This window comes from Archocentrus centrarchus, unplaced genomic scaffold (assembly GCF_007364275.1).
Source record: "Archocentrus centrarchus isolate MPI-CPG fArcCen1 unplaced genomic scaffold, fArcCen1 scaffold_32_ctg1, whole genome shotgun sequence".
NCBI lineage: Eukaryota > Metazoa > Chordata > Actinopteri > Cichliformes > Cichlidae > Archocentrus > Archocentrus centrarchus.
Genome location: NW_022060260.1, coordinates 2,271,797 through 2,298,668, shown reverse-complemented (window position 1 = coordinate 2,298,668; position 26,872 = coordinate 2,271,797). Strand labels below are relative to the sequence as shown.

Sequence of the window (26,872 nt, the reverse complement as noted above, 5' to 3'; positions counted from 1 at the left end):
ACTAATTAAAAACCCGTCTGACATCGAGAGCGGTTATCTCAGACGACGTGAGAAATAACACAAGCAAAAACTAATTGAAATGTCGCATGCAAAATTATCTGGAACACAGTGCGAATTTATGTATTTTCTGTAACTGTAATAGCACATTTAAAAAGTCTTCCCACTGTTTTGTGCAAAGTTAATTAGCTCAGTAACATCTGGGTTTTTGGTGATTTAGCACTTTTTTCTCTTTAGGCCTTTTTTAATATCTGGAGTTCTTCTTTGTGACGCAGCTGGAAGAGCTTTGGTTTAGTCTTAGACTCAGTGACTGCCTCTCTCAGGCAGACGCACCGATGACTCGATTGGAGGGGTTGCACCGATGGAGTCGTGATCAGGTCCTGAAGATTATCCTCAACACAAACCATCAGCACAGGTGATGAATGGCTAAGCTATCTCTCTCCCTGGGGAGAAGCCAAGACCCCCTGCAGACATCCTGTCCTCAACGAGGGACTGGCAGCTGTGGGCAGACCTTGAGCAGCAAAGTCCCCCAAGCACACGGTGCCAATCCAACCCAAATGGGAGTAGCATGGAGAACGAAGTAGCTACCCAGCTGTGGTCTGACTGTCACCTGCAGGACAGTGTGGAAAGGCCTGAAACACCTGAAGATGTGTGCAGAAGCATCAGCAACTATATTAGCACAACTAGGTAATAATTTATAAAATGTGACATTTTTATTTAGTTTACTTTTGTGTTTCATTATGAATGCATTAGCAAGCTGCTGAATCTCTGGCTTTCTTCAAACACATCTTCATAGACCCATTTTTACATTTTATCATTATTTATGGATTATTCTGTTGAGTACAGTTTATACTTTATTAACTGCTTTTTTGTTAATATTAATAAGATTAGTTATTTTTGTGTTGTTACTTTGATGTTTTTTGGGCCTTACTTTCTGTTTGGATGTTTTGCTTTTGAATGTCTGTCATGTGGGGGGAGCCTGAGGCGTTCCCAGGCCAGCCGAGAGATGTCTCCAGCGTGTCCTGGGTCTGCTCCAGGGCCTCCTCCCAGTAGGACATGCCCAGAACACCCCACCCAAGAGGCACCCAGGAAGCATCCTAGTCAGATGCCCGAGCGACCTCTACTGGCTCCCTTTGATGTGGAGGAGCAGCGGCTCTACTCTGAGCCCCTCCCGAATGGCTGCACTCCTCACCCTCTCTCTAAGGGAGGGGCCAGCCACCCTTCAGAGGAAGCTCATTTCTGCCGCTTGTATTCGTGATCTTGATCGTGATCGACCAAAGCTCGTGACCATAGGTGAGGGTAGGGATGTAGCTCGACCGGTAAACCGACAGCTTCGCTTTCACGCTCAGCTCCCTCTTCACCACCGCATCGCTGCAGACGCAGCCGCGACCCGTCTGTCTGTGTCCTGCTCCCTTCTCCCATCACTCGTGAACAAGACCCCGAGAAACTCGAGAAACAGAGTGGGCACTCATTAATTCATTCATGTTTACATTCTCTGAATAATTCTTTGCACTTTTTATTTCTCCTTTTACTTCTCCAAAGTAGCCCTCAGTCCTCTTGTGACTTTAATTTCACTGGTTGCTGGAACATAAGTCTGCATGTACAGAATCGCCATCATCTACATGGAAATATGACAGTCACTCAGCATCTTTACTGTTTGTGCAAAAATCATTTAAAAGTCATTTAAAAAAATAAATAAGTTGCATGAGATGGAACATCTACAGCAAAGTAAATGAACAGCAGAATAGATGCAATTTGGTGGCAGATTTATTTATTTATTTATTATTATTATTATTATTATTACTGAGCATTTATATATTTTTTACTTCATAGATAATGTCTTGAGCTGCTGGTTAAGGTTTCAAATTATTTGTTGTACTAAAAAGAACAAAGGCTGCAACCCCCTCACTTCATCCTCTATATTCAACATAAAGTTTTGATGTGTCGGATACAAGATTATTCCCGAATGTCCGACCTGACTGCCGATGGCAGCGGACCACAAACAATACAAAGACCTCATACGGAGTACAGGTCTCTTTATCGTATTCTTTCAGTTCACAAGGTCAGAGAAACCACGGGGAGAGGCAAATCCCAGCTGAGGAGAATGATGTATAGCAGTCACATGCAGAGAGGCTGAGTGGGAGAGAGAGAGTTATAGATACACACAGCAGAAGAGGGAACAGTGGAGGTTATACACCTCCCTGCGCTCTCACCGCTGGACTCCCAAACTGTCAGGCAGCAGGCTACACCCTGGGAGTGAGAGGTATTACTCATGTTGTGAGGACCTAAATCTGTTCACACAATAATGTTATGAGCAGAAAAAGCAAGTCAGCAAAACATAAATCATCACATTTTAATGTGAAGACATGTTTTAAGGTTAAAGTAAGTCTCCAAATGAATGTTAGTTGATGCAACATCCTCTGAAATTGTGTGTGTGTGTGTGTGTGTGTGTGTGTGTGTGTGTGTGTGTGTGTGTGTGTGTGTGTGTGTGTGTGTGTGTGTGTTGTGTGTGTGTGTGTAAGTAAGGCCCTGCACTCTGCAGCTGCTTCCTGTAAATGTCCATTAGAGGAGGAGGGAGAGATAAATCACTGCATGTGAATCAGTTTGCAGGACTACTAGATGGGCGAACATCATCCGGTGCCTGGAAATGTGCTAATGCACAGCGCACACACCCACTCACAAACACACATGCACAAGCCCACACCGCATGCTGAATATTAGGACCAGATTATGATTGTTTAAATTCAGCAGCTTAATAAAACCAGGACATAATCAGAATATGCAATCAAAGTATTAAACTGAGAGTAATGTGAAGCAGCGCAGTATTTTTTTTTTCACTACCATGAAAACACAACAACAGGAGCTCCAATCTTTGGATTATTTAATAATTGATGTGTTTGAGATGCATTTTTGGCTTCATCTTCTCGTTACGAAGCAAATACATCTGAAGGACGATAACTGCTGTTAATGTCCCTGGATATAAAAGACATACTGTGAGGTCACCGTGTGTCTGGTGCCACTTTGGCAAAGCTGGATTTTGCTTATTTTGTGTGTTGGTGAGCATAAAGGTGTCACGGTGCGTGGACGCGTGCCGTGAGGCGTGTGAAGGAGGAGAGGACCCAAGAGCAGCACGCAGGAGTACGCAGTTGTAAATGAACCAAAAATGAGCCTTTATTTCAGTACAAGGAAAACAGCCACAAGACAACAAGACTCTGACATCTGACACGGGGGAAAAGTGAGACAATAAATACACAAGAGACAGGGGATGTCAAAATAAAACAGGAAGTGAGATGACTGATACAAATGCAAACTTGGCACCACATAAAGAGGACGCAGACAAGAGACAACAGCAGGAGACAGACACTAAAAAATAAACCAAAGAAACTCCACACAGAGGGGAAACACAGGGAGGACTAACTAGGAATACATTAGAGGAACACATGAAACAAAGTAACTAAAAATAAAACAGCACCAATAAAGGTAACAAAACAACAAAAGACCATAATCTAAGAAACAAGGGGCCAAAAGGGAATCTTAGAAAAGAACAAACTGCTGTATGCAGTGCGGATTCTGCAGGGAGGCTGGAAGTCGGTGCTGCTGGAGTTACGATGAGGAGGTTGAACCATGGAGGCAGCGGTCCACTTCATACTGCCTCCTTCAGCTGTGTATGATGCTTGAATAGATCCGGTGCACTGAAAAAGTATCATGTTCTAGTATCGTGATAGAGGTCCACCCAGTCTTTGGTCAGTTATCGTGTTCCTGAGGTCCAGCGCCACAAAAGAGCGTTTACGTGTTTCGGCTCCCGGGCCGCACGTTTGATGCTCCCGGTTTAGACGACCTTTCGACTGTTTTTGCTCGGTGTCTCTGCAAGCTAACACACTCTATTATATATGTAATAACATGATTCTTTTGTTCAGTCCAAAATCCATTTTTGTTGCGTCACACTGACAGCAGTAAAAGCATCCGTCGGTGCAGAGGAGCCACACAGCCTGCTGGTGTTCCCAAACATTTCACTGCAGCCTGGCTGCATGTCTTATTGTGTTTATGCAGTAAGGCTTTAAATATGGCATATAAATCAGCCTACAAAGAGGCAGCTCTCTGCAGAGCTCAGAGGCACTCTGACTGCACTCCCAGCTGTAATCCAGCTGTTTATTTTAGTTTTCCTCTACACTTCATCAGTGGACCTCATTTCCAAATTTAACTCAGCAAGAAGAGCAAGTTACAGATTCAAAATATGTGATTTATTCAACAACCTCTCTCTCTCTCCTCTTCTGAACAGCAGACAGAGCGTTCTGCGCCTAATTCTCAGGATTGTGGTGGTGATGTAGAGATTGGCTGGCACAGCCTCATCTCATCCACGAGTCTAGACTGCCGACATCAGCTTTGATGCTGTAAGGCCCTTTCCATCCCTTCTGCCTTCAGCGCTCATTAAGGCGTGGTAAAGAAAAGTGAGCTTGTGTTCTCTGCTCGCTGAACGTTGGCAAGCAAAAATCCACAAATTTGTACAAAGTTTTATGTTTTGGAAACGTTTTCCATGCAGCGCAGTTAAAAACTCAATAATCATCTGTAACAAAGCAGCGTGCTTCTTATTTCCTGTTTTACTCTGGTAAGTACTCACTTTGAGCAGCTGTAATTGTAGTTTTTCCTTCGTAGTTTCCACCACACACATCTGTGTGAAGCCACTGATCAGATATGAAGTTATGGATCAATCCTGTGATCTCTAACAGGATTGATCCGTTGGTGCGACTGAGGTGACGAGTTTAAAGTGTTTGGATGCAGGCAGCAGATCATCTGTTCTGACAGTCACTCTGCAGCTTTAAATGCACAGTACAAATTTAAAGGTTGACCTTAGACATCGTTTCCAGTGCAAACCACCTCAATCATTATTACAGGATCTGAAATTGACTTTAAAATCACAGGTCTGTTGGAGGCTGCGGTGCCTCATCTGTCTGATCTGTGTTTTGATATTCAGACCCTGTCACCTGTGTAAAAAATGAACATAATCAGTCTGTGGCAGGACTCCAGCTTCATCGTCTGTTAAGGAAAATTCAAGTCCGATAAAAGATGACTGAGTGGAGTTATGGTGTCGACTCACTCTTTGCTCCGAGTGTGACAGTAACTTTAACGAGCTTCACTCAAACGTTCACGTTTCAGCCGATGGAGGCTCAGCTGCTTACGTGCTCGTTGTCATGGTGAATCCTCGCATCAGAGCTCCACTAATGACGGTGTGTTTTCGGCCACGCACACGCTGAACTTAGCGTGAACGTACTCAAAGCTGATTGAACAGACTCTACTCAGCTTTCCTCCTGCTGAACACTCAGAGCTTCCCCATCTGCCGGGTCCCTGAACTCGGAGCTATTCTGCTCAGTTTCAGGTTAGACTCGGAATTTCTGGAGCAGGTCCCTGGATTCCTGTTTTGATTGAACCAGACTTTTTTTTTTTTTAACTTTTTGGAGCTTTATCAGCTCAATAAAAGTTTGCATTTTGTTGCTCTGTCTTCATTTTCGGGGCTTCGTTCAACAATCATAACAGAATCAACCGATTAGGACAAAAATCCAGGTTCCTGGGATCTCACCAAGTGAGTCAATAAATCAAAACAAAATTTCACATGAATTTCTAACAAGATAAAATCCTGAAGTTATTGTCAGAGGTCACGTCTGGGCAAATATGAACATAAACTAAACATAAACTCAAACCTCATTTAGCACATATACAGCAATGATTTCACTCACATCTGCTGATAAGTACACATGATCAATAAGAAGTGTGTGCTCGGTTCGCGTGTCTAATCTTACAGATTACTGTAACCAGACTTTTTATTGCAGAGTCAAATCTGTAACTGTCTTTGGTTGTTTGAAAGTGCATGACTTCAATAATGCACAAGCTGTGTGTGTAAGTCATAAAATTTAAATCAGAAAGGTTTTTTAAAAACTCTTATATGTGAGCCAGCATGTGATGTGAGTCTGCATTTGAAATTGTGCTGAAAGGTTGACCGGCAGCCAAGCGCACAAATTACAAGGACAGAAAATTCAGCTGTAAACACTCCAAACCGTCACAGAGGCCAAGGCTGCGGTTATTTCTGCTCGAGAGTATCTACTGCTGCAAAGTGATATTCATTTCTCTGATTATTCATCTCAATCAAACATCGACATCTCGCAGCTCGAGAGCTTAAAGATGGAACTGCACCTCATGGTTTTCATGTGAGCGGCACTTGCTGTTCACATGATCTGAGCTCTGAGCCAAGTCCAATCACTGCTGGAGACTGAGCTGTGGGTGAATCTCGCCGCTTTATGAGAAATTCTTGCTTTTTCACATATATGCAGAGTCCAAGCTGCAACCTTGTGGGCTGACAACTGAAGCAAACGTGCACAGAAGCTCCAAAGCTGCAGTTCCTCTACAGACCAGCAGAGGCGCCACAGCGAGTCAGTCCCCATGTTAAAACAGCAGAAATAAACATGTTTACAGCTGATACAGAAACTGCTTTGGTCTCTGTGGATAATTTCCACCTTCATAACAGCTGTATGGGGGAGTGGCTCTTTTATTGAAATTGTATTAAGGCTTAACATTTCCATTATTAGTGGCCTTAAGCACCAGGTAAATAACACGATTTTCTGTGCATTTTATTGTATTAGCAAACCATCCAATAAGTCTGCGCTCCAGCTGGGGTGAATGAAAGCACTGCTTACCCGGTATCTGCATCTGTGTGATGCACCCGTGCAGTCTATGGATGCAGGCTGCCGGCTCACAGTTTAGCTCCGCCTTCTCATCCAAATATGGTCACACTTCAGGTGCCAAAAAATATAAACTGGCGGCAGCAAACTGCTACAGTTCAGTCGTTAAAATGCAGCTCAGTGTGCAGCTCACACAGCCGACCTTGGAAGAAGCACTAATATTCATTTGTGATGCAGAGATGTTTCAGCTTTCAGCCCCAGCTCTGCATCACTGTATTCTGCTCATGCAGACTCATGCAGCTTTGTACGTGTCTTTGTACGTGACCTTGTGGTCTCTTACCTCGGGGGGCACGGCTCAGGGTTACAGATGCGGATCATTACTGATGGCCTGCTGGATGGATCGCACAGAATGTCTTCCACCTGCTCACCTTGCTTCCTGTTTACACACCTCACCACTGCTGCCTGTTTCCCTGAGCAGGCGGAAAACACAACAACAGTTATGAAAAGCAAGATCAACATTTCAGCTGCAAACATCCAGCATCTGATCAGGAAACCTCACCAGCAGCACACGTGGCTGAGCAGGCAGTAAAGCCTCTGAAGTCCCAGCTATACAGGTCCTCAGCCTGGATGGAAGGAGCGCCGTGGTCTCGGACTCCCGTAGCACTGGTGCATGGCCCGTGGTTGCAGGGCCTCTCCAGGTGGGGCCTTTCCTCACCACACTCCTCCTCTGGAAGGTCCACCTCCGTCTTGGTGAAAGCGAGCAGCACCTGACATTTCACCTCCCGGGTTTGCCTGCCAGGTCCGCAGGTGGTGCTGCAGGGGGACCAGGGCCCGGGTATGAATCTGAACACAGGACCAGAGCAGAGGTCTCTCATAAGTCCTTCTGTGGTGACGTCACATGGTCACTTTAATTCATTCACTTCTAACTTTTGTTGTTATGAGCTTAAAGAGATTACACCTGTAATTTCATGATACAACCTCTTTAAAGTGTGACATATATTTGATTTGTACCAAAGTCATTAAACTGATCTAAAGCTAAACTGCTGGGTGACCACTTATGTAAGCATGATTGATCCAAGCTAACAAGTCTGTTATTACTCAGCAGCTCGAGTTTCAGATCTTTCTGGTCGCGTTACGTTTGAGTAAACCTCAAGAGTCTGAATCTGCTGTCTGTGGAGTTTACAGAAGGAAGAGACGTCCCATTGGCAGCAAAGAGTTTTTGCTGGGTGGGAACCTCAGGCCAGTGAAGAACTGGGACACGAGTGCCTGAAAATTTAACAATAAATTTTATATTTCAATATTTTTGACTGAGCTGTCATATGAAAGTTGTTGTAGCTTCCTTCGCTGCAGACATGTACCGATAATTTTGACTGAAATGCATTATTATTTGTTCTTGTCCTGTCGCTGTGTGTTTGCTGTTAAACGTGCTGTCAGAAGGTGTTCGCTGTATAATTCCCGTCAGCACACACTCGTGTCGAGCTCCTTTCTTTTTTTTTTTTATCAATTTCTTTATTAAAGTTTTCCAATATAGCAAAGTTACAAAAATAGATAAAAAGGGGAAGGAAAAAAAAGACACTAAGAAGACAAAGAACAGTGAACAGGTAAACAACGTTTGGCAACTAGTCATCATTGACATATGCAGGTAGACTGAAAAAAACAGGCAAATAAGGCACTAGTTGCCCCCACCCCCTATACCCCTATATTGTAAAGAGAATTATTAAACATGAATGAAACCTATGGAACATATAAATATACGTAAACAGAAAAGAAACAGCGCAAAAACATTCTACACATCCCTCCTGCGTCCCACACACACACATACACACATATATGCACGGAAGTGCACATACATACAATTAACAAAAACAAAAAAAGAAGAGTAAAGTAAATAAATAAGTTAAAATTAAAATAAAATAGGAAGGATCACCCAGGTTAGATACAAACCGGATTCCAAAAAAGTTGGGACACTAAACAAATTGTGGATAAAAACTGAATCCAATGATGTGGAGGTGCCAACATCTAATATTTTATTCAGAATAGAACACAAATCACAGATCAAAAGTTTAAACTGAGAGAATGTATCATTTTAAGGGAAAAATATGTTGTTTCAAAATTACATGGCGTCAACAAATCCCCAAAAAGTTGGGACAAGTAGCAATAAGTTGCTGGAAAAAGGAAACTGAGCATATAACGAACAGCTGGAAGACCAATCAACAACATGATTGGGTATAAAAAGAGCTTCTCAGAGTGTCAGTGTCTCTCTGAAGCCAAGATGGTAAGAGGATCACCAATTCCACCATTGTTGCGCAGAAAGATAGTGCAGCAATACCAGAATGGTGTTACCCAGCGTAAAATAGCAAAGACTTTCAAGTTATCATCATCAACCGTGCATAACATCATCAAAAGATTCAGAGAATCTGGAACACTCGCTGTGCGTAAGGGTCAAGGCCGTAAAACTCTACTGGATGCTCGTGATCTCCGGGCCCTTAAACGTCACTGCACCTCAAACAGGAATGCCACTGTCAAGGAAATAACAGAATGGGCTCAGGAATACTTCCAGAAAGCATTGTCAGTGAACACAATCCACCGTGCCATCCGCCATTACCAGCTGAAACTCTACAGTGCAAAGAGGAAGCCATTTCTAAGCAAGCTCCACAAGCTCAGACGTTTGCACTGGGCCAGGGGTCTTTTAAAATGGAGTGTGGCAAAATGGAAGACTGTTCTGTGGTCAGATGAGTCACGATTTGAAGTTCTTTATGGAACACTGGGACGCCATGTCATCCGGACCAGAGAGGACAAGGATAACCCAAGTTGTTATCAACACTCTGTTCAGAAGCCTGCATCACCGATGGTATGGGGTTGCATGAGTGCTTGTGGCATGGGCAGCTTGCATGTCTGGAAAGGCACCATTAATGCAGAGAACTATGTTCAGGTTCTAGAACAACATATGCTCACATCTAGACGTCATCGCTTTCAGGGAAGATCCTGCATTTTTTAACAAGATAATGCCAGACCACATTCTGCAGCAGTCACAACATCATGGCTACGTAGGAGAAGGATCCGGGTACTGAAATGGCCAGCCTGCAGTCCAGGTCTTTCACCTATAGAGAACATTTGGTGCATCATAAAGAGGAAGGTGCGACAAAGAAGGCCCAAGACGATTGAACAGTTAGAGGCCTGTATTAGACATGAATGGGAGAGCATTCCTATTTCTAAACTTGAGAAACTGGTCTCCTCTGTCCCCAGACGTCTGTTGAGTGTTGTAAGAAGAAGGGGGGGATGCCACACAGTGGTAAAAATGGCCTTGTCCCAACCTTTTTGGGATTTGTTGACGCCATGTAATTTGAAACAACATATTTTTCCCTTAAAATGATACATTCTCTCAGTTTAAACTTTTGATCTGTGATTTGTGTTCTATTCTGAATAAAATATTAGATGTTGGCACCTCCACATCATTGCATTCAGTTTTTATTCACAATTTGTTTAGTGTCCCAACTTTTTTGGAATCCAGTTTGTAGATTGATCACAAATAAATAAACAATACATAAACAATATAAATGGAGATAATCTCGCCCATTCACCTCCCCCAACTAGTCTGGAATGATATTGTACTCCCCTATGTGCCTGAGAACATGCAGCCATGTTTGGTTAAATGTCCTGAGTGCACGCAGCTTCTCTAGCTTAATGCAATTCAGGATCTCACGAAGCCACCAGTTGTGGGTGGGGGGAGAGGAACATTTCCATTTTAGAAGAATTGCACGCCTGGCCAGCAGGGTGCAAAAGGCCACTACGCGCTGCTTTGAGGGTGGGATCGGGAGGCCGAAGGAAACTCCAAAAATAGCAAGAGAGGGATCCAAATCTAAAGTAATCCCCAGTGCCCGACCAAGTGCAATGAAAATATCTGACCAAAAGGCTGATAGTTTAGGACATGACCAGAACATATGTAAATGATTTGCTGGTGAGTGACCACATCTGGCACACGCATCGGAGCGACCCGGAAAAAGTTTGGCTAGCCTGCCGTTGTCGAGCTCCTTTCTTGAACTTCACGTGCTGCAGCCTCTGAAGGTTCATCAATAACGGCTGCTGACATAAAAGAAATCCCTTCAAAGAAGGGAATGATATTCACAGATCACAGACAGGAAGTGCACAGGAAGTAATGCTAATTTTCTTCACTCTACAGTCATTTATGGAATTAGCTGAATGTGTAAGATTGACGCACACAAAAAGGTAATTCTGTCTTTAAAAAGTTCCACTGACTCTATCTGAACCATTTCTATGCAGCAGATAATACCAGCATGAGGGAAAAATGCACCATCATACTGAGGGAACAGTATATCCAATACACCGCTGCTGGAATAACTGCTGCTTGGCAGTAAAGTGAAGAATAATAACTTGAGCTGCTTTATGTAATGACATCCTGAAGCTGCTGACTGGCAGATGCACAGTAGGAGATGTACGACCGTGAGCTTGTTAAGACAAATAAGCAGAGAGATAAGTTCCCTGGAGGTCAGACTCTCAGCTCCCCGGAGGGGAGGTGGCATATATTTAGACACAGTTCTGTCACTGGAAGGTAGGTTAGAGCTCAGCCCCACAGACTTTCTGACAGGTGAGAAAGCAAAGTGTATAAATGAGAAGGGAAACAAATTAAAATGAGAAAATAAAAAAATAGAATGTAAAATGTAGACTGTAGCAGCCTGATCACAGCTGCACTTCAGAGAAATCTATGGTACATGTACACCGATCAGCATTAAAAACACCTTCCTAATTTTGGGTGGGTCAGAAACAGATCTGCCCCACTGAGGCGCGAATACAGGACTTCTGGGGGCATCCTGTGGTGCGTGGCACTGAGATGTTTGTGGATTTGAGAGGATGGAGGCAGTTTTTGAGGTGTGATTGGATATATTCTCCCCTGCTCAGGAGACCACGACCATCGAAGGGTGCCGTTACCCCTTTGGATGAGACGGTGAAGTACTACGTTATCAGCTAATGTTAGCTAGCTAACATCCAAATGACATTCCAGGATCTCACTCAGCAAACTGGAGCTCCGCCTTCTTGGACAATCTGTTAGTCCAATGAAGCCACAGCAGCCATATTATTGGTCAGATAATTGCATTAAAAATGTTTCAAAATGCTCCAACAGCACAAACACGGTCCAGAGGTCCAGTTCACGAACTCCAGTTAGCTGAGGTGAAGCCTAGCAGACAGCTAACAGCTGCAGCCGCCTGTGTCACCATCCGCCTGTCAGTCAGAGAGGCCACGCCCCTAGCAATGCAAACTTAATCCAATTTAAACAGGTGAGGCTGTGAGCATGTTTATATTAGCTGTAAAGGCATTTTAACATGTGAGTCTATGGAGACTGACTGACTTCTACATCGACTTTTTCAGCCCCTATATGCTGAATATATCGAGTGCATCAAGTGCAGTGAGGCTGTCTGTTGTGAATTTGCAATGATGTGTTCGTGTGTTCTCCTCTCAGGAACTGATGTGTGTGTATACCGGCCTTATAAACCTTCTGTCTCATAAATGTAAAGAGAAGGAAAGCAGAGCCCTGAGGAACATCACAGTCAGTGTTAACGGTGCTTTTCCCCTTTAATATGCTTTTTGCAGCATGCAGTGTAATTACCACATTTTCACTTTGAGCTTCACATGCTCATCAAATTAATGTGGCTCAGATAAGATTTGCTTGGCTGCATGTGAAGACGATTTGTTGGCGCCCGCTGAGGGTGTGTGTGCGGGAGGTGTTTCAAGACCATGTTTGCAAAGTCTTTGATGAGCAAATGTGTGTCTGCCAAGTGTTTGAGGTGTGTGTGAGCTCTGAAAGCTGATGGATCCCAGGGAGGCTATCAGAGCTGACCAGACCCCGAGCAGCAGGCGATAATCACATGCTTATCATCAGCCGCGGTGGGAGAGGAAACAGACCCGGACAGATTCACACAGTCCTGGTGTGAAAGTGTGTGTGTGTGTGTAGGGTGATATACCTGGAAAGTGCTTATGCTTCCTGAATACAGAGTGTACACTGTGTACTGACAATATAAGGCTCCTTTTACATTATACTTCAAGTGTTATAGATTAGAAGTTTACTAAAACTATACTGGTTGTTTTTTTTCAACTAATAATCCATGATGACAAAGCATGTACTAAAACTCAAAAGCTGAAATCTCATTTCAGAGCCTTTGCTTTGGTTCCAGTCTGTGATGAGGTGGATGGTGCTGCTCTGACAATCACTGAGATGTTTGTAGAGCTTGAAGGAAGCCCATGTGGGGTAAACTGAGTGGGACTGGAAACTCCCCACAACTAAAGTGTGGTGAGGCACAGGTTAGGTTCGTGGTGGACCAAGGTGTGGGTTATCACAGCGAACCAGCTCTCCCAGGTGACCGCGTCGCTCTCTGCACACCGACCTGACGAGGAACAATCAAACACAGCGTCACCTGCAGGGGTTTGTCCGGAGAACCCCCGGTGCACTTCAAACAGGCTCTCCTCCACAGTTATAAAGTGCTCTAACATCACAGCTAACAGGTGGATGCTCCTGTCTCAGTGCAGCTGGCCAATAATGGAGACGCACTTACTGCTGTAGAGACTCAGAGTGAAAGTGGACCGTCTTTCCTTTGTTTTTGTTGCAGTCAGGGGCAACACAAGTGACCCACTGTTACGCCCCATTTTACAGGTAACGGAGCGCAAGATAAGTTTTAAAGGGGTGTCCCTGCCCCAATCCCCAAAACCAGAAGTCCAGTAGCAATTAACCACTTAACTGGCGGCTAAAAAAAACAAAAAACGCCTGAAAAAGCATACCCAAATTAAATCAGCTGCTGTTCCTGAACTCTTTGGAGTACACACAAAAGTTTAGTGTCTTTGCGAAGCAGACAACCTATATTTTTCATTTATGTAGTCAAAAGCACTGTAACTGTAATGAGTTTGTAGCTATTAAGTTTGGAACACAGAAAAAGTAGACAATTTTTGCCTCGCCTAGATTTTCCTGATTGTTATCATGTAACTACACACTGAATATAGAAGGTAACGACTGGAAAATACATTGGAGCTGTAGAATGAAGTCTTTTTGTCGTGCATTTCGAATTTCATCAAGATAGCACAAAAGCCTATTGTTTGTAAAGGTTTTTGTGCATTGATGCCCTGGCGTGCTCTCTCATGTGCCATTTGGATAGTCCAAGTGCCGCATCTAGCCCCCTTTGACATGCAAATTTTAAAGGGCTGTAACTCCTCAATGCTTCAACATACAGTCATCAATGAGGGCTCTAATCAAAGATACTGTCCTGAGGAATCCTGTACTGCACACAAAATTACTGAATAAATCATAAATAAAGCCATATTAATCCAATAAAATATGAATGACACTATTGTACATTGTAAAAAAAAAAATAGTCACAAAACAAATCACCATTTCTGTAAATGCTATTTTATTTTTCAGAGTAATGTAAAAAAAAAAACACAGCACAGCAAACTGCAACTATTTACAATTATTCTGCTCTACCCCCACCCCCCCTTACATGGAATTTTCAATGTGCCACTGGTTATAGCAGTCTCTGTTTGGGACAAAGCACAATGGCTTGTCACATGTGGTGCACTGGCCCTTCTGGCCTGTGCTGTAACAGGCATTAGATCCTCTTCATCAGATGAAGAAGCCTCTTCCACCATCTTCTCTTTGGCTGGCTGCCACTCATGATCAGAGGTTCCCCTAATTTGTAAAAGAAGGAAAATGTCAGGCCTTCATGCACCAAAAACCCAGTCATTTTTCAGTGATTCCCTTACACACACAAATAAATACATTGTATATCAAAAAAAGTTACAGTAAATGCAGACAGTGCATACACACATAAAATAAAAACCACACAATCCTCCCAGTAGTCCTTGTCTGATACAAAATGTACAACCTCCTCCCATACAATAACCCCCACCCCCAACTTGTAAAACTTTAGACACTTACTGGTCATCTCCATCGGAAAACAAATCTTCTTCTGATGTTGGATCATCAGTTGAACCCAAAAAGTCTGATGCTGAAATGTCGCTCTCTCTCCGTGTGAGCAATTCCACAACCTCCTGAGCGCTGAACTTGGTCTTGCCGGCGGCCCGCTGTGCCATTTCGCAAAACTCCAAAACAACGATGCGATCACGACGAATCTCAAATGAAGCTCTGAGACGTTGTCCACCTCACCTTGCCCTTTTATCGGGTGATGCTGACGTAATAGAGAAGCCCGCGAAACCCCCAATCGATACTTACAGTACACCTTTCCCTACCCCCAAACACCTGGCACATTTCAATACGTAAATCACACCACTATACAGCGCCCACGCAAACACACAATATAAGTGGCGCCACAGCGGCGCACGGTTATATTTTCTGTGTAATGGTGCATGCCAAGCTCAGCATTACATACATATTTACATCAGAACGGCATATAATACGAGGACGAGCTGAGAATAAAAACTTACCTTCTGCCTTCTGAGTAACAGGTGTTCATTTGCAGCGATAAAACTGGTCAAATCAGCGACGACATTCTCTAATACAAAATAATCCACTCTCGTGAGTCATTTAGTCACTTCGTTGAATAAATGTAGTCTGTTTTTGATGCATTCTGACAATCCATTGCCGAGAGAAAACATTGTAAATACTGTTTATGCACGTCAGCGCATAGACTCCTACTTCCTGTTTGGTTTACGCATGGAGGACGCAGCAAATACGCACTGAATACGCAGGGAGTTTATGCCTTCATGTGAAAACACACCCCATAGTGCCATATACCCACGTGTCGGGAATTTTATTGGCTATCCATCTGTGGTTTTAGATTTCAGGTTAGAGTTGACCAATAAGAACGATTGGAGAACATTTGGGGGCATGTCCTTAAATGTCACATGACGCTCTCTGGATATTATTGGCTCTGGAAAATCCATTTCATAACATGATTGGCTAAATGAGGTGTCAATCGAATTCTGAGGGTCTAGTCTGTCATATAAAAGCATCGTGAGGGCGAACGGCAGCGTTACTGTGACGCTATGAGGCTTCAAAGTCGGAAATCGCTACAGAGGGCCCGGGGGCGGGCCCTTGCCAGTTAACAGGTTAACAATTAAGGGTGAGTTTTATTATCACTCTGGGTCAAGAGGTCAACACCAAAAAACTGAAAGCGTGAACTCCGGGGTGAACCACTGCCAAAATAACAAAGAAAACCAGCTGCATTCAGAGGAAGTGCTCCCAACAAACAAGAGGAAACCATACACAAAGAAATCAGCTGCTCACCTCTTTCTGCTTCACAGATATTTACAGTGATTAACATGATTTACAGCACTGAGGCCGAGCGACCAACGCCTCAGTCAGGAGAGTAGCTGTTGGCTGTGCTAAAAGTTGCTAGAACTTGCTATATGGCATCATCACCTAATTTGCATGACTGGTAATTTTGCACATAGTTGTACTGTAGGCTGAGAGAAATAACAGCTGGAGAGACAAAAAAGTGAGTAAAAAATACTAAATATGATCTACAAATGAACTTTATGAAATAAAACTCAAAAAACTACAAAAAAATCAACCTAAATGAACAGAACAGTTTGAGTTTCTTGGCTAAAATACTAAAATACAGCAGCATGGTTAGAATAGCATCTGGAAGGTCTGGGTTCGATTCCACCCAGGCCCCTTCCTCTCTCTCTGTGTTCTCCCTGTTTTCTCCCACAGTCCAAAGACATGCACTTGCTGGGGTTAGGTTAACTGGAAACTCTAAAGGTATGTCTCTCTCTGTGTTGGCCCTGCAACAGGGTGTACCCTGCCTCTTGCCCTATGTCAGCTAGGATAGGCTCCAGCCCCCCCACGACCCTGAACAGGATAAGCGGAAGTGAATGGATGGATGAATAAAGTAAACTGTAAAAAAAATTAAATGCAACTTGAGTCTACCAGATGATGGGCTTCATGCGGTGGTACAATGACTTGGATTTGGTGCAATGAGCACATGCAACATGGAGAAAAACAAAGACTGGATGATTAGGCATCAGGAAACTTTGGTGACTTTCAGGTGAGTTAATACGTGATGCTTTTAGTTATGGGATGTTGGGGGTTCCATGAATGCTTGTTTGACTTAGCACTGAGACACAGCTGCTGTGCTTTGTGCAGCTCTTGTATGTCTTTACAAATCCAAAAAGTCTTTACACACCGTGAGCTTAAAAACCCTTTGATGTGCTCTCTCTCCAGCAGCGACCGGGATATTCAGGTTCGACTTAATCCAGAGGTGTAGCTTTACTTTCAGCCCCTGCCTGCTCACACCCACATAATTAATTCCTAACAATTTAGATTTCCCAAACTGTGTCATAAAAGATGCCGACGATGCCATAAAAGCATCTGCAGGAGAACAATAAGAGGACTGCCTCATAGCAAACCTTGAGGCTCTGTAAGGACTGAGTGCTTCACAGACGGCTCGAGCTCCTCATTCACCCAAACTGAGACAGGCTGGAATGATTTAAAGGAAAAGCAGCTAACAAATGTTCAGCATAGGTGGGAACTCCTTTAAAGCACTGTTAGAAAAGCTCCAGGTGACACCCTCATGAAGCTGGTTCAGAAAATGACGAAGATAAAATTGAGGTTTCTGTACTTTAGGAGCGATGCGAATTATCTGTGCCTCAATCCCAAACTTTAGTCCCATGCTGTGTCCCTAGCATAGACTATATATGTGTCGTCACACACTAATGAGTGAGTCCCATTGTGAAACCTCAAAGTGAATATTTTTGCCATCGTCTTCTTAACTATACAAAATATAACAGGGTTCTAGCCAGTAACATTTCACAGGCCAGTGCTACCGGACGGGGGGATACCAAACGACTGCTTGCTAACTGTGACGACAGCACGACGGTACCTCACCGAGGCGCAGCGCTGGGCGATCGGGCGTTACAGAACCCCGTGTGAGTGAAAGCAAGAGAAAATAAAATCATTTCTTTTCTTTGTCTTCTGCATCTTTCACCTGCTCCCTTTAGGGGGCGCCACAGCAGATCATCTGCCTCCATTTCACCCTATTCCAGCATCTTCCTCTGCCACACCAACTATCTCAGGGGAGCCCAAACATGCGGCCCGTGGGCTGCTTCCGACCCCGCCCCCTTCTGGTCCGCAAATTACTGTCAAAAATAACATACAATTAATTGGAGGGTTAAGCAAAATGTCAAAAAAGTAACTTAAAGGGCCAAATTGTATGTTATTTTTGACATCAATTCGCGGACCGGAAGTAGGGGGCGGGGCTGGAAGCGGCCCAAGGGCCGAGTTTGGGCACCCCTGAACTATCTCCATGTCCTCCTCCACTACATCCATGACCCTCCTCTGAGGTCTTCCTCTTTTCCTCCTGCCTGGCAGCTCCATCTTCAGCATCTTTTATCCAGCTTATCCACTATCCCTCCTCTGAACATGTCCAAACCATCTCGGCCTGGACTCTGACTTTGTCTCTAAACTGCTCACCCTGAGCTGTCCCTCTGATGGACTCATTTCTAATCCAGTCCATCCTGGTCATTCTCAGTGAAGATCTGAGCATCTTCAGCTCTGCCACCTCCAGCTCGGGCTCCTGTCTTTGTGTCAGACCCACCGTCTCCAAACCATCCATCACAGCAGGTCTCACCACCATCCTGTAAACCTTCCCTTTCACTCTTGCTGCCGCTCATCTCCACCCACTCCATCCTGCCTGCCTCTCCTGCACTGTCCATCGTTCTGAACGGTGGAAACTCAAGAAACTAATGATTAACGGATTTTTATCTGATTTTCTTTTAAACACGATGCTAATGGAATTCTGGGCCTTTGCGTTACAATGAAATGTGTTTTGAGATACCTGTTGTTTAATTTGGTGGTATATGAATAAAACTCAAATACACACGTTACAAATTACAATTACAAATGCAATGAGAGCTGGGATACACACAGCTGTGGTGCATCTGTGTTCTTTTAAAAAAACTGCATTGTATTTTCACTCCTGCCTGCTGTTAATGTGCTGCAGCAACAAAACACCAAATGAATGGAGACACCTCTAAATGGATCAGGTGTCAGGTGTGCGTCAGCTGTGAATTAAAGTGGGAGTCGTTTTATGAAGCAGATGCTTGCTGTAAAGTTACGATGCAGTGTTAAAGCAGCTGATAGCAGCACAGCTCAGCTAATGAGGGGTTTGGATGAGTTGTAGTTATGAGAACAAGACAGGCTGTTTATTTTAAATGCACTAAAGTTTGTTGGAAAGCAGATGCACATGGAGGCACGTGGCACAGATCTGTGTATGTGGTTACTGTTTGTACTCACGTGGGGTTCTCTGTGGCTGTGTAGTGTTGCTCCAGTTCGTGGGCTTGCTTTGACCAGGGAACCTTTGCCTCCACTGGCAGGGACTCTGAAACAGGCACAGACCACAGTCAGCCCACTCTGACACCACCGTCAACATTCATCAAGCCCCTCGAAGCCAACAGCAGACCGAAGCAAAGGTCAACCAAAGGTCATAAATATTGCTTCATAGACTTAAAAAGTTCAGTTTTCAGGTACTGTGTCGGTGCCTTCAGTAAAGTTGCCCTGCTGTTTACTTTGAACCTTTTCTTCTGAATTTAAAACAATTTCAACATCCCATAATATAATAAAACTCAGCGAGAAATAAATGTGATAATAAATAGTCCCATTTAAAACAGAGCTACCAAACGTCACATGGGGGTAAATAAATACCAACTATGAACATTATTCAGGGTTTGCTCTGTGGTCCTCTCCTTGTTAGACTGATGTTGCCTACAAGTGTGTATGGCAAAAATTTGAAGTGCTGAGGAAGTATAATGATGTGTGTGTGTGTGTGTACACACACACACACACACACACACACACACACACGTACATGTAAATGCATACATATATTTATAACTTTATATATTCTTAGCCCTAATTATACACAATCACTGGTCATTAGGTACAGCTCTTCAATTGCTCGTTAATGCAAATCATCAGCTCAGTGTATTTAGGCATGTAGACACAGTGAAGACGACCTGCTGAAGTTCAATCTGAGCATCAGAACGGGGGAGAAATGTAATCTCAGTGTCTTTGAACGTGGCGTGGTAGTTGGTCTGAGTGTTTCAGGATCTGCTGATCTGCTGGGGTTTCCCACACAGCTATCTCTAGTTTACAGAGAAGGTCTGAAACAGAGGAAGTGAACTGCAGCTCTCTGGGAGAAAACACCTGGTTGATGTCAGAGGTCAGAGGAGAATGGCCAGACTGCTTTGAGCTGACAGGAAAGTAACAGGAACTCAAACATCTCAACTCATTACAACCAAGGCATGCAGAAGAGTTCTCTGGATGTTCTACCTTGAAGCAGATGGACTACAGCAGCAGAAGAACACACCGGGTGTCGCTCCTGTCTGCTAAGAACAGGAAACGGAGGCTAATTTGATCAGACTCACCAAAACTGGACAAAAGAAGTTTGGAAAAACGTTGCCTGGTCTGATGAGTCTCGATTTGTGCTGCAACATTCAGACAGTAGAGTCAGAATTGGCTTCAACCACCGGGAAGCATGGATCCATCACACCCTGTATCAACAGTTCAGACTGCTGCCCGTGGTGTGATGGAGTGGGGGCTATTTTAATGGCACACTTTGGGCCCATTAGTACCAACTGAGCAGTGTTTAAACACCACAGCCTGCCCGAGTGTTGTTGCTGACCATGTCCATCCCTTTAAGAGCACACTGCACCATCTTCTCATGGCTGTTTCCAGCAGGATAACACACCATGTCACAGAGCTCAGATCCTCTCAGACTGGTTTCTTGAACATGAGTTCACTGCACTCAAATGGACCCACAGTCAGCAGATCTCAGTCCAACAGAGCACCTTTGGGATGTGGTGAAACAGGAGTTTCACATCATGGATGCAGCTGTGTGATGCTGTCATGTCAACATGGACCAAAACCTCTGAGGAATTTTTCCAGCACTTTGTTGAATCTGAGCCATGAAGAATTAAAGCAGCTCTGACGGAAAAAGAGGCTCCAACCAGGTACTAGCACGGTGTACCTAATGAAGTGCTGCTGAGTGTTGACTTTGGAAGCTAAATGTGATTCCACACAGGAAGAGAGCAGCAGTGATGAACTGGATACCATGGAAATTCAGTGACTTGTAGTGATGACAGGCAGCCCCCCCGTAACAGGAAGTAGGTGCATACAGAGTTCAACTAATAAAGGGAGCAAAAGCTACCACAGAGAGAGGAAAAGACGTTAGAGGGTTCCTACGCTGTGGTTCTGATATTTGAAAGAATATTTTAAGAATTAATCTATTAAATTGGAGTCAATAGTGTGCAGATTTTCTCATTTTTTGGCGACATAATGACACTTTTTTGGTGTAACACCATTTTCTAAAATAGATACTCTCAACTTTGGCCAGATTTGAAACAAGTTTGTGTCATGTATCGTCTGTGTGGCAGGCAGGAAGGAGAGACCCCAATGCAGGACACGCCAGGCACAGGTAAAAGGAATTTCAACTTTATTTTCAGGTGCACAACAAAAGGCCGGACTAGGCAGAGCTAGTGGCAAAACACAGAGCAAAAATACCAGGCTAAATATGAGGCGAAACAAGACACACAGCAGGAGACGAATACGGGACCACGACGCGACAACAGGCACTGGAAACACAAGACTTAAATACACAGGAGGGCTAATGAGGGAGGTGGAAACAGGTGGTAACACAGGTGACGCTGATAATACTGACTACACCAGGGGAAGCAAAACTAAACACAAGAGACCAGAACTGGACAACTATCAAAATAAAACAGGAAGTAACACGATGGAACAAAAACGCAGACCTGACACAATATAGAGAGAACACCAGGGACTAGAAATAATTAAACCTCACAACCAAAAGAAATCCCAAACAGAACAGACAAAACGAAGCAAAACAAAAACACACGGGGTCCTGTGGACCCCGGACCATGACAGTTTGTCCTCCGTTCTCTTCATCACCACAGAGAGATCCTGTGAGCTCATCCTCACACTGAGGGACTTCTCCTGAACACTGCCTGCACGCTGACAGTGACACTAAAGAGATCCCAGTGTGAGCTGGGAGGGAAACCGCCCTCCAAATGGATGTTAATCAGCCGAGGCACACATTTTACAAAATTCACCAGATAGATTTGAAATTTTGCTAAAGACCCTCCTGTGCTCTCCTCAAAAAAACAAACTTGCATTAATCCCACTGCAGCCAAAAAGCTGTCCTAATAATTTTTACAGTCCATTGTACAAGGAGTGCTTTCCCTATAATGACATTTACAGCAATAATACTTAATGTCCAGACTAGGATCTGTGTGTGATGGAAGAAGCTCTCTCTCACATAAACACACACACACACACACACACACACACACTAAACTAGCTTTTAAAGAATCCAGTAGTTTAACAAGGAGGGCAGTTTATTTGTGGTGGAATACAGATTATAAATTACGGCCACATGATGGATGCAAACAGGCCCGTTGTTATTAGGGGCGAGTTAGGAATTAAAAACAATAAGCACACATGTGCAAAGCTAATAGGCTCAGCATGACTGCCAAAGAGTCGTGAGTCACACACAGCAGAAGCCAATGCAACAAAAATATTAAAACCTCTCATAATATTTAAGTGCATAAATTCATTCTTTTATTCATTAACATTAAAAAACATTAAAAACATTAAAAACTTTAAAAGCCTCTCAGTTGTGGTTTGAGCTTTAAAACACACACACACACACACGCACACACACACACACACACACACACACACACACACGGCTGTCAGGCATCAGTGTCCTACCTCTGGGCTTGTGGCAGGTGACGGGGACGAGGCAGTCCTCCTTCACGTGAGGTTTCAGGGATGGTTCACAGCCTCCGATGTGCTGCCCACGATGGTCGATGCACAGAACCACTCGGTAACGCAGCCCACGGCCACACGTCACCGTGCACTGTGACGGGATGGCAACACACTCGTTACTTCACATATTAATAAACCAACTTAAGTGATTGAACTGGTGTTTACAAAGGTTTCCTGTCTGAATCCAAACACTCTGGTCACTGTTGTATGTTCATTTTAAGCTTGGCTGAAAGTTTCAAATAATGTGGCAAAAATATGTAAAAGTAATCTCTGTGAGCCAAAAGCTCGGGCCTTAGGCTAGAGCTGATGTCACATCCTCACAGATTTCTTTATATGGTCATCTGCTACAGGCAGAGCATACACACCGTAGGGCTCATAACTTAGATGTGCTGCATATGAACATATAAATACACCATTTACAAAATAAAATGGAAACTGATGGAAAAAAATAACCAGCAAACAGGTCAGAGAGTTTCTTGTTCTGAAAGCACTGACCTGAGACCACTCCATGGCCACCCACTGGGGGCAGGCGAAGGTGTTGCAGGTCTGTCGGGGCACAGGTCGCGGGGAGGGGGTGCACTTCCACTCATCCACCTGGGACAGTTGTCCGTGGGCATCCTCCTCCACACACAGCACACTGCGATCCTGCCAGCCCCCATTTTCACCACAGGATACTGAGCACTGGGTCCAGGGGCCCTGCTCCCAGCTGCGCACACACACACACACGCACACACACACTGCTAAATCAGTTTTATGTACTGTGGGAAGTTCATGTCATGTTAGATTTGAGGTTTTTAGAGAGGTGAGCAGGGGGCAAAATGAACTTCCTGCATGAACAAAAAAACTGCTCACCAGTGAGGTCAGCAGCAACTGTGACAGCCAGCTCATGGAGGCAATTACTGCACTTTAAAACCCTCTGTACCCAAACGGCACAATTTGTGTCAAAAATCACATGACTTCAAGTCACACCTCAGAGAAAAAGAACAGAACTCAGGTATTTTTAGAGCCAGTGGATCAGAACCCAGTTTCTGACCTGCAGCCTTTCCTTCTCACTTTGCTTGCTGGTTTCATGCCTGAACGAGCGGTCACGTTCCATAAAAGAACCGATAATAAGTTTATTAAGTAATGACGTAATAACAATTATGAATCATTTTTAACATGGATCAAGCCTGAACCCTTTCAACCCGAGCAGGAACAACTTCGAGGCAGCAGAAAAAGCCTCGCAGAGATCTGTGCGGACTTCTAACCGACACGTTCAGCAGCAGCGGGAACATAAGGACACGTGGAGAGAGAGGCACGAACAGCCTGCCCAAAATATGCTGAGCTACTCTGACACGTTTCCACAGCAGTGTCTATTCCACTGTACACTTATGTAAGCTTTAGAATCGGCACTCAATAACTGCATCCACACTCTCACACACACACAGGAGGTCAGAATCGTTAACAAGGCCATGTTGTAATAATTAAGCCTGGAGGACTCTGTCTCGTTATGTTGTAATCAAATAACTGTGGTGATTAACGGTACGTCTTATTGTCAAGCATCAGCCTTGACAGACCACAACAATGCTCACACTGAAGTACAGCAGATCTGAGCAAACCCGTTACACAACAGCCTGTTTACACTCACAAATATGACATTAACACAGGGAAGGCTCTTAGAGCTGGAGCCATTGTTGCACTGCATAACTTGTTATCAGAAACTACTTTCTCCAATTGTTTTTCTCATTTCAGAGCAGGTGGTCTGCAGCCGTGTTCATTATGCAACGTCGCTGAAAATAACAATGGTGTTTCCTCCAGTACAACAAACTGCCAGACGTCCTCACACTGCACAGAGGTCATAGGTAGGTCAGAGGTTAGCTGGCTGATGGGGAAACAAAGTTCAGGATTTTGATACCTCAGGGTTTGATTTGATGGGCATTTTTAGGAACTTTAAGACAGAGTAACCTTGAGGACACACAGGTTTGTCTTGGACAGCTACAGAGGCCACATAATGGGTACAGAGAGGACACTCTCATCTCCGGGGCACAAAGTTTACAGCAGTAAGTGTGTGTGTGTGTGTTTCTGAAAAACATACACATTTTTAAAAGCAGCTCTTCAAAATATGTAACCAATAAGGTTCCAATATAAAAGATGGATGTACCTGCTGGCTTTGAACTGTATTTTAAGGCCTCAGTAACTGTGTTTTGCTCGGCACTATCTTTGCATTTTCAAGAAGGAAGTGACAATATTTGGAGATGAGACTGCTGAGGTGTTACTTATTGTTAGCTCGGGTATGAAGCTGCATCTCACACACACACAGATTCCTGCTGATCAGTGTCATCCAAATAAAATCCCAGAATCTCACTCAGCAAACTGGAGCTCCGCCTTCTTGGACGGTCTGTTAGTGCAATGAAGCCACAGCAGCCATATTATTGGTCAGATAATTGCATTAAAAATGCTCCAAAAGGCTCCAACAGAGGTCAAGTTCAGGGTGAAGTCTAGCAGGCAGCTAGCAGCTACAATTGCCCGTGTCAACATCCACCTGTCAGTCAAAGAGGCCACGCCCCTAATAATCCAAATTTGAATCCAATTTAAACAGGTGAGTTATAGAAACATCCTCCCCCCGTACAGCTGTTATTAAGGGGGAAATTATCCACAAAGACGTTTCTGTATCAGCTGTAAACATGTTTGTTTCTGCTGGGAGTCTACGGGGACTGACTCACTGCTGCCTCTGCTGGACTGCAGAGAAACTGCAGCTTTTGGCACTTAAGTTTTCAGGCTGTAAATAGGAAACAGACAAGTATGTCAAAAAGAAATATAATCAGAATTCTCTCCTTCTGTTACAGCGTAACAGAGTTGCCACTGATCGCGCACACTGAGACCACTGCACCAGGCGCTGAGCTGAAAATGCCACATACACCACATTTGGGAGGACCTATAATAAAAATTCATATTCAAAAGGTGGTGCTTTCTCTCCCTAAAGAATAAAAAAAAGTCCGACTGAAGACGAGAGAGAGCTTTGTTGATTGATGGGTAATGCTGAGTGACTCTATTCCTTCTTGTTCTGGTTGAAAACAAGAAGTCAGACTTTTGTGGAAAGAAGTTTTTTTTTAATTTATAACGCATATATTCTTAACCAAAAAAAAAATGAAATCACTAATACAAACTATTTTTAACTAAAGAGTCAGAGGTACTCACCGAGGCAGAGGCTGGAAGCGGTCGTGAGGCATCACTGCTTTGAATCCATCACTGGAGGAGACAAATGTGATAATGATGAGCAGATAGCAGCCACAGACTGAGTCATGAGAATCTTGAGACACACTGTACATGATGAGTACCAGCCTACTTTAGTACTAATTAACAGTCAGAATAAAATGATTGCACTGTGCACTGATGATATTATTATTTAGTATCATTGCTTCTTAGTTTATTGGATAATTCATGGTATATTTCCATACTTGGATTATTTGGTGGGGTGGGGTGTAATAATTTAGCTGTTATGTGACATTTTGAGATCAGTGTGTTCTCTATATTTTGTATGCAGCTGGAGCTAGGCTGGAGTTAGCCTGCCATACTAAAGTGAAGGGAAGTAGGGGAAACAGCTACAGTACATATAAAGCATATTCATATGTGGGAAAAAACAAACGCTGTTAGAGATCACTAACCAACACATTCTGTCATGTTTGTTTAAAGATTCATCCATTCATTCACAGCCACCCATTCACTTTGTTATCCATGTGCAGAGGCCATTATAGATTCTACCAAGTAAACTCGCCAGTTCTGACATAATTCAGGAAACGCTCAATATTTTCAAAATCATCTTTGTACACCTCCAATTCCCAAAAAGTTGGGATGCTTTATAAAATATTAAATATACAAAAATAATAAACCCATATTTTATTCACAATAAAACAATCAATCCGATCACTTAGTTCAACTGTTGTCGCCCAGCCAACAAATTGCGTATTTTCTCATTATAGGAGCTTTTAAAAAGCATGAATATGACCATAAAATTAAAGTTATCTTACTTCAACTTCTTAAACCTTGGGAAATGATGGGCATGGACAGCAGGACCTGTGTTATCTGTGTTTGCAGAGCGACATGGGGGCGGGGCTTGTTGTGCCCGGCATCATTTATTGCATCTGTTTTTATTCACAGTTTACACGGCGTCCTGACTTTTTCAGAATTTGGGTTGTACAAGGTGGCTAAATATTCCGGTAGATCAGCCTGAATACGGCACTAAGTTAAAATGATCTGATCCATAATTTGTACTGTATGTTAAATGAACCGATGTGAATGTACTGAACATGAAAATTTTGCTGAGATATGTTCTGACTGGTTATTTTAGCATCCAATATGGTTAACAGCACTGATCCATCAGCTATGGCTGACAAGCAGCAGAGAAGGAAGCAGATGA

At 43.6% G+C, this 26,872-nt stretch overlaps 1 protein-coding gene across 1 annotated transcript in view; it reads right to left on the bottom strand.

The window, feature by feature from the left end:
• Nucleotides 1-26,872, bottom strand: part of adamtsl3 (ADAMTS-like 3) — a 242,284-nt gene that overhangs the window by 46,679 nt on the left and 168,733 nt on the right. Inside the window, exons 12-17 of the mRNA XM_030724142.1 lie at nucleotides 25,654-25,704; nucleotides 22,972-23,182; nucleotides 22,420-22,567; nucleotides 18,925-19,009; nucleotides 7,228-7,511; nucleotides 7,009-7,138 (exon numbers count right to left, since the gene is read on the bottom strand). Coding sequence (XP_030580002.1) covers nucleotides 7,009-7,138; nucleotides 7,228-7,511; nucleotides 18,925-19,009; nucleotides 22,420-22,567; nucleotides 22,972-23,182; nucleotides 25,654-25,704 — 909 coding nt within the window. The remainder of the gene's footprint in view (nucleotides 1-7,008; nucleotides 7,139-7,227; nucleotides 7,512-18,924; nucleotides 19,010-22,419; nucleotides 22,568-22,971; nucleotides 23,183-25,653; nucleotides 25,705-26,872) is intronic.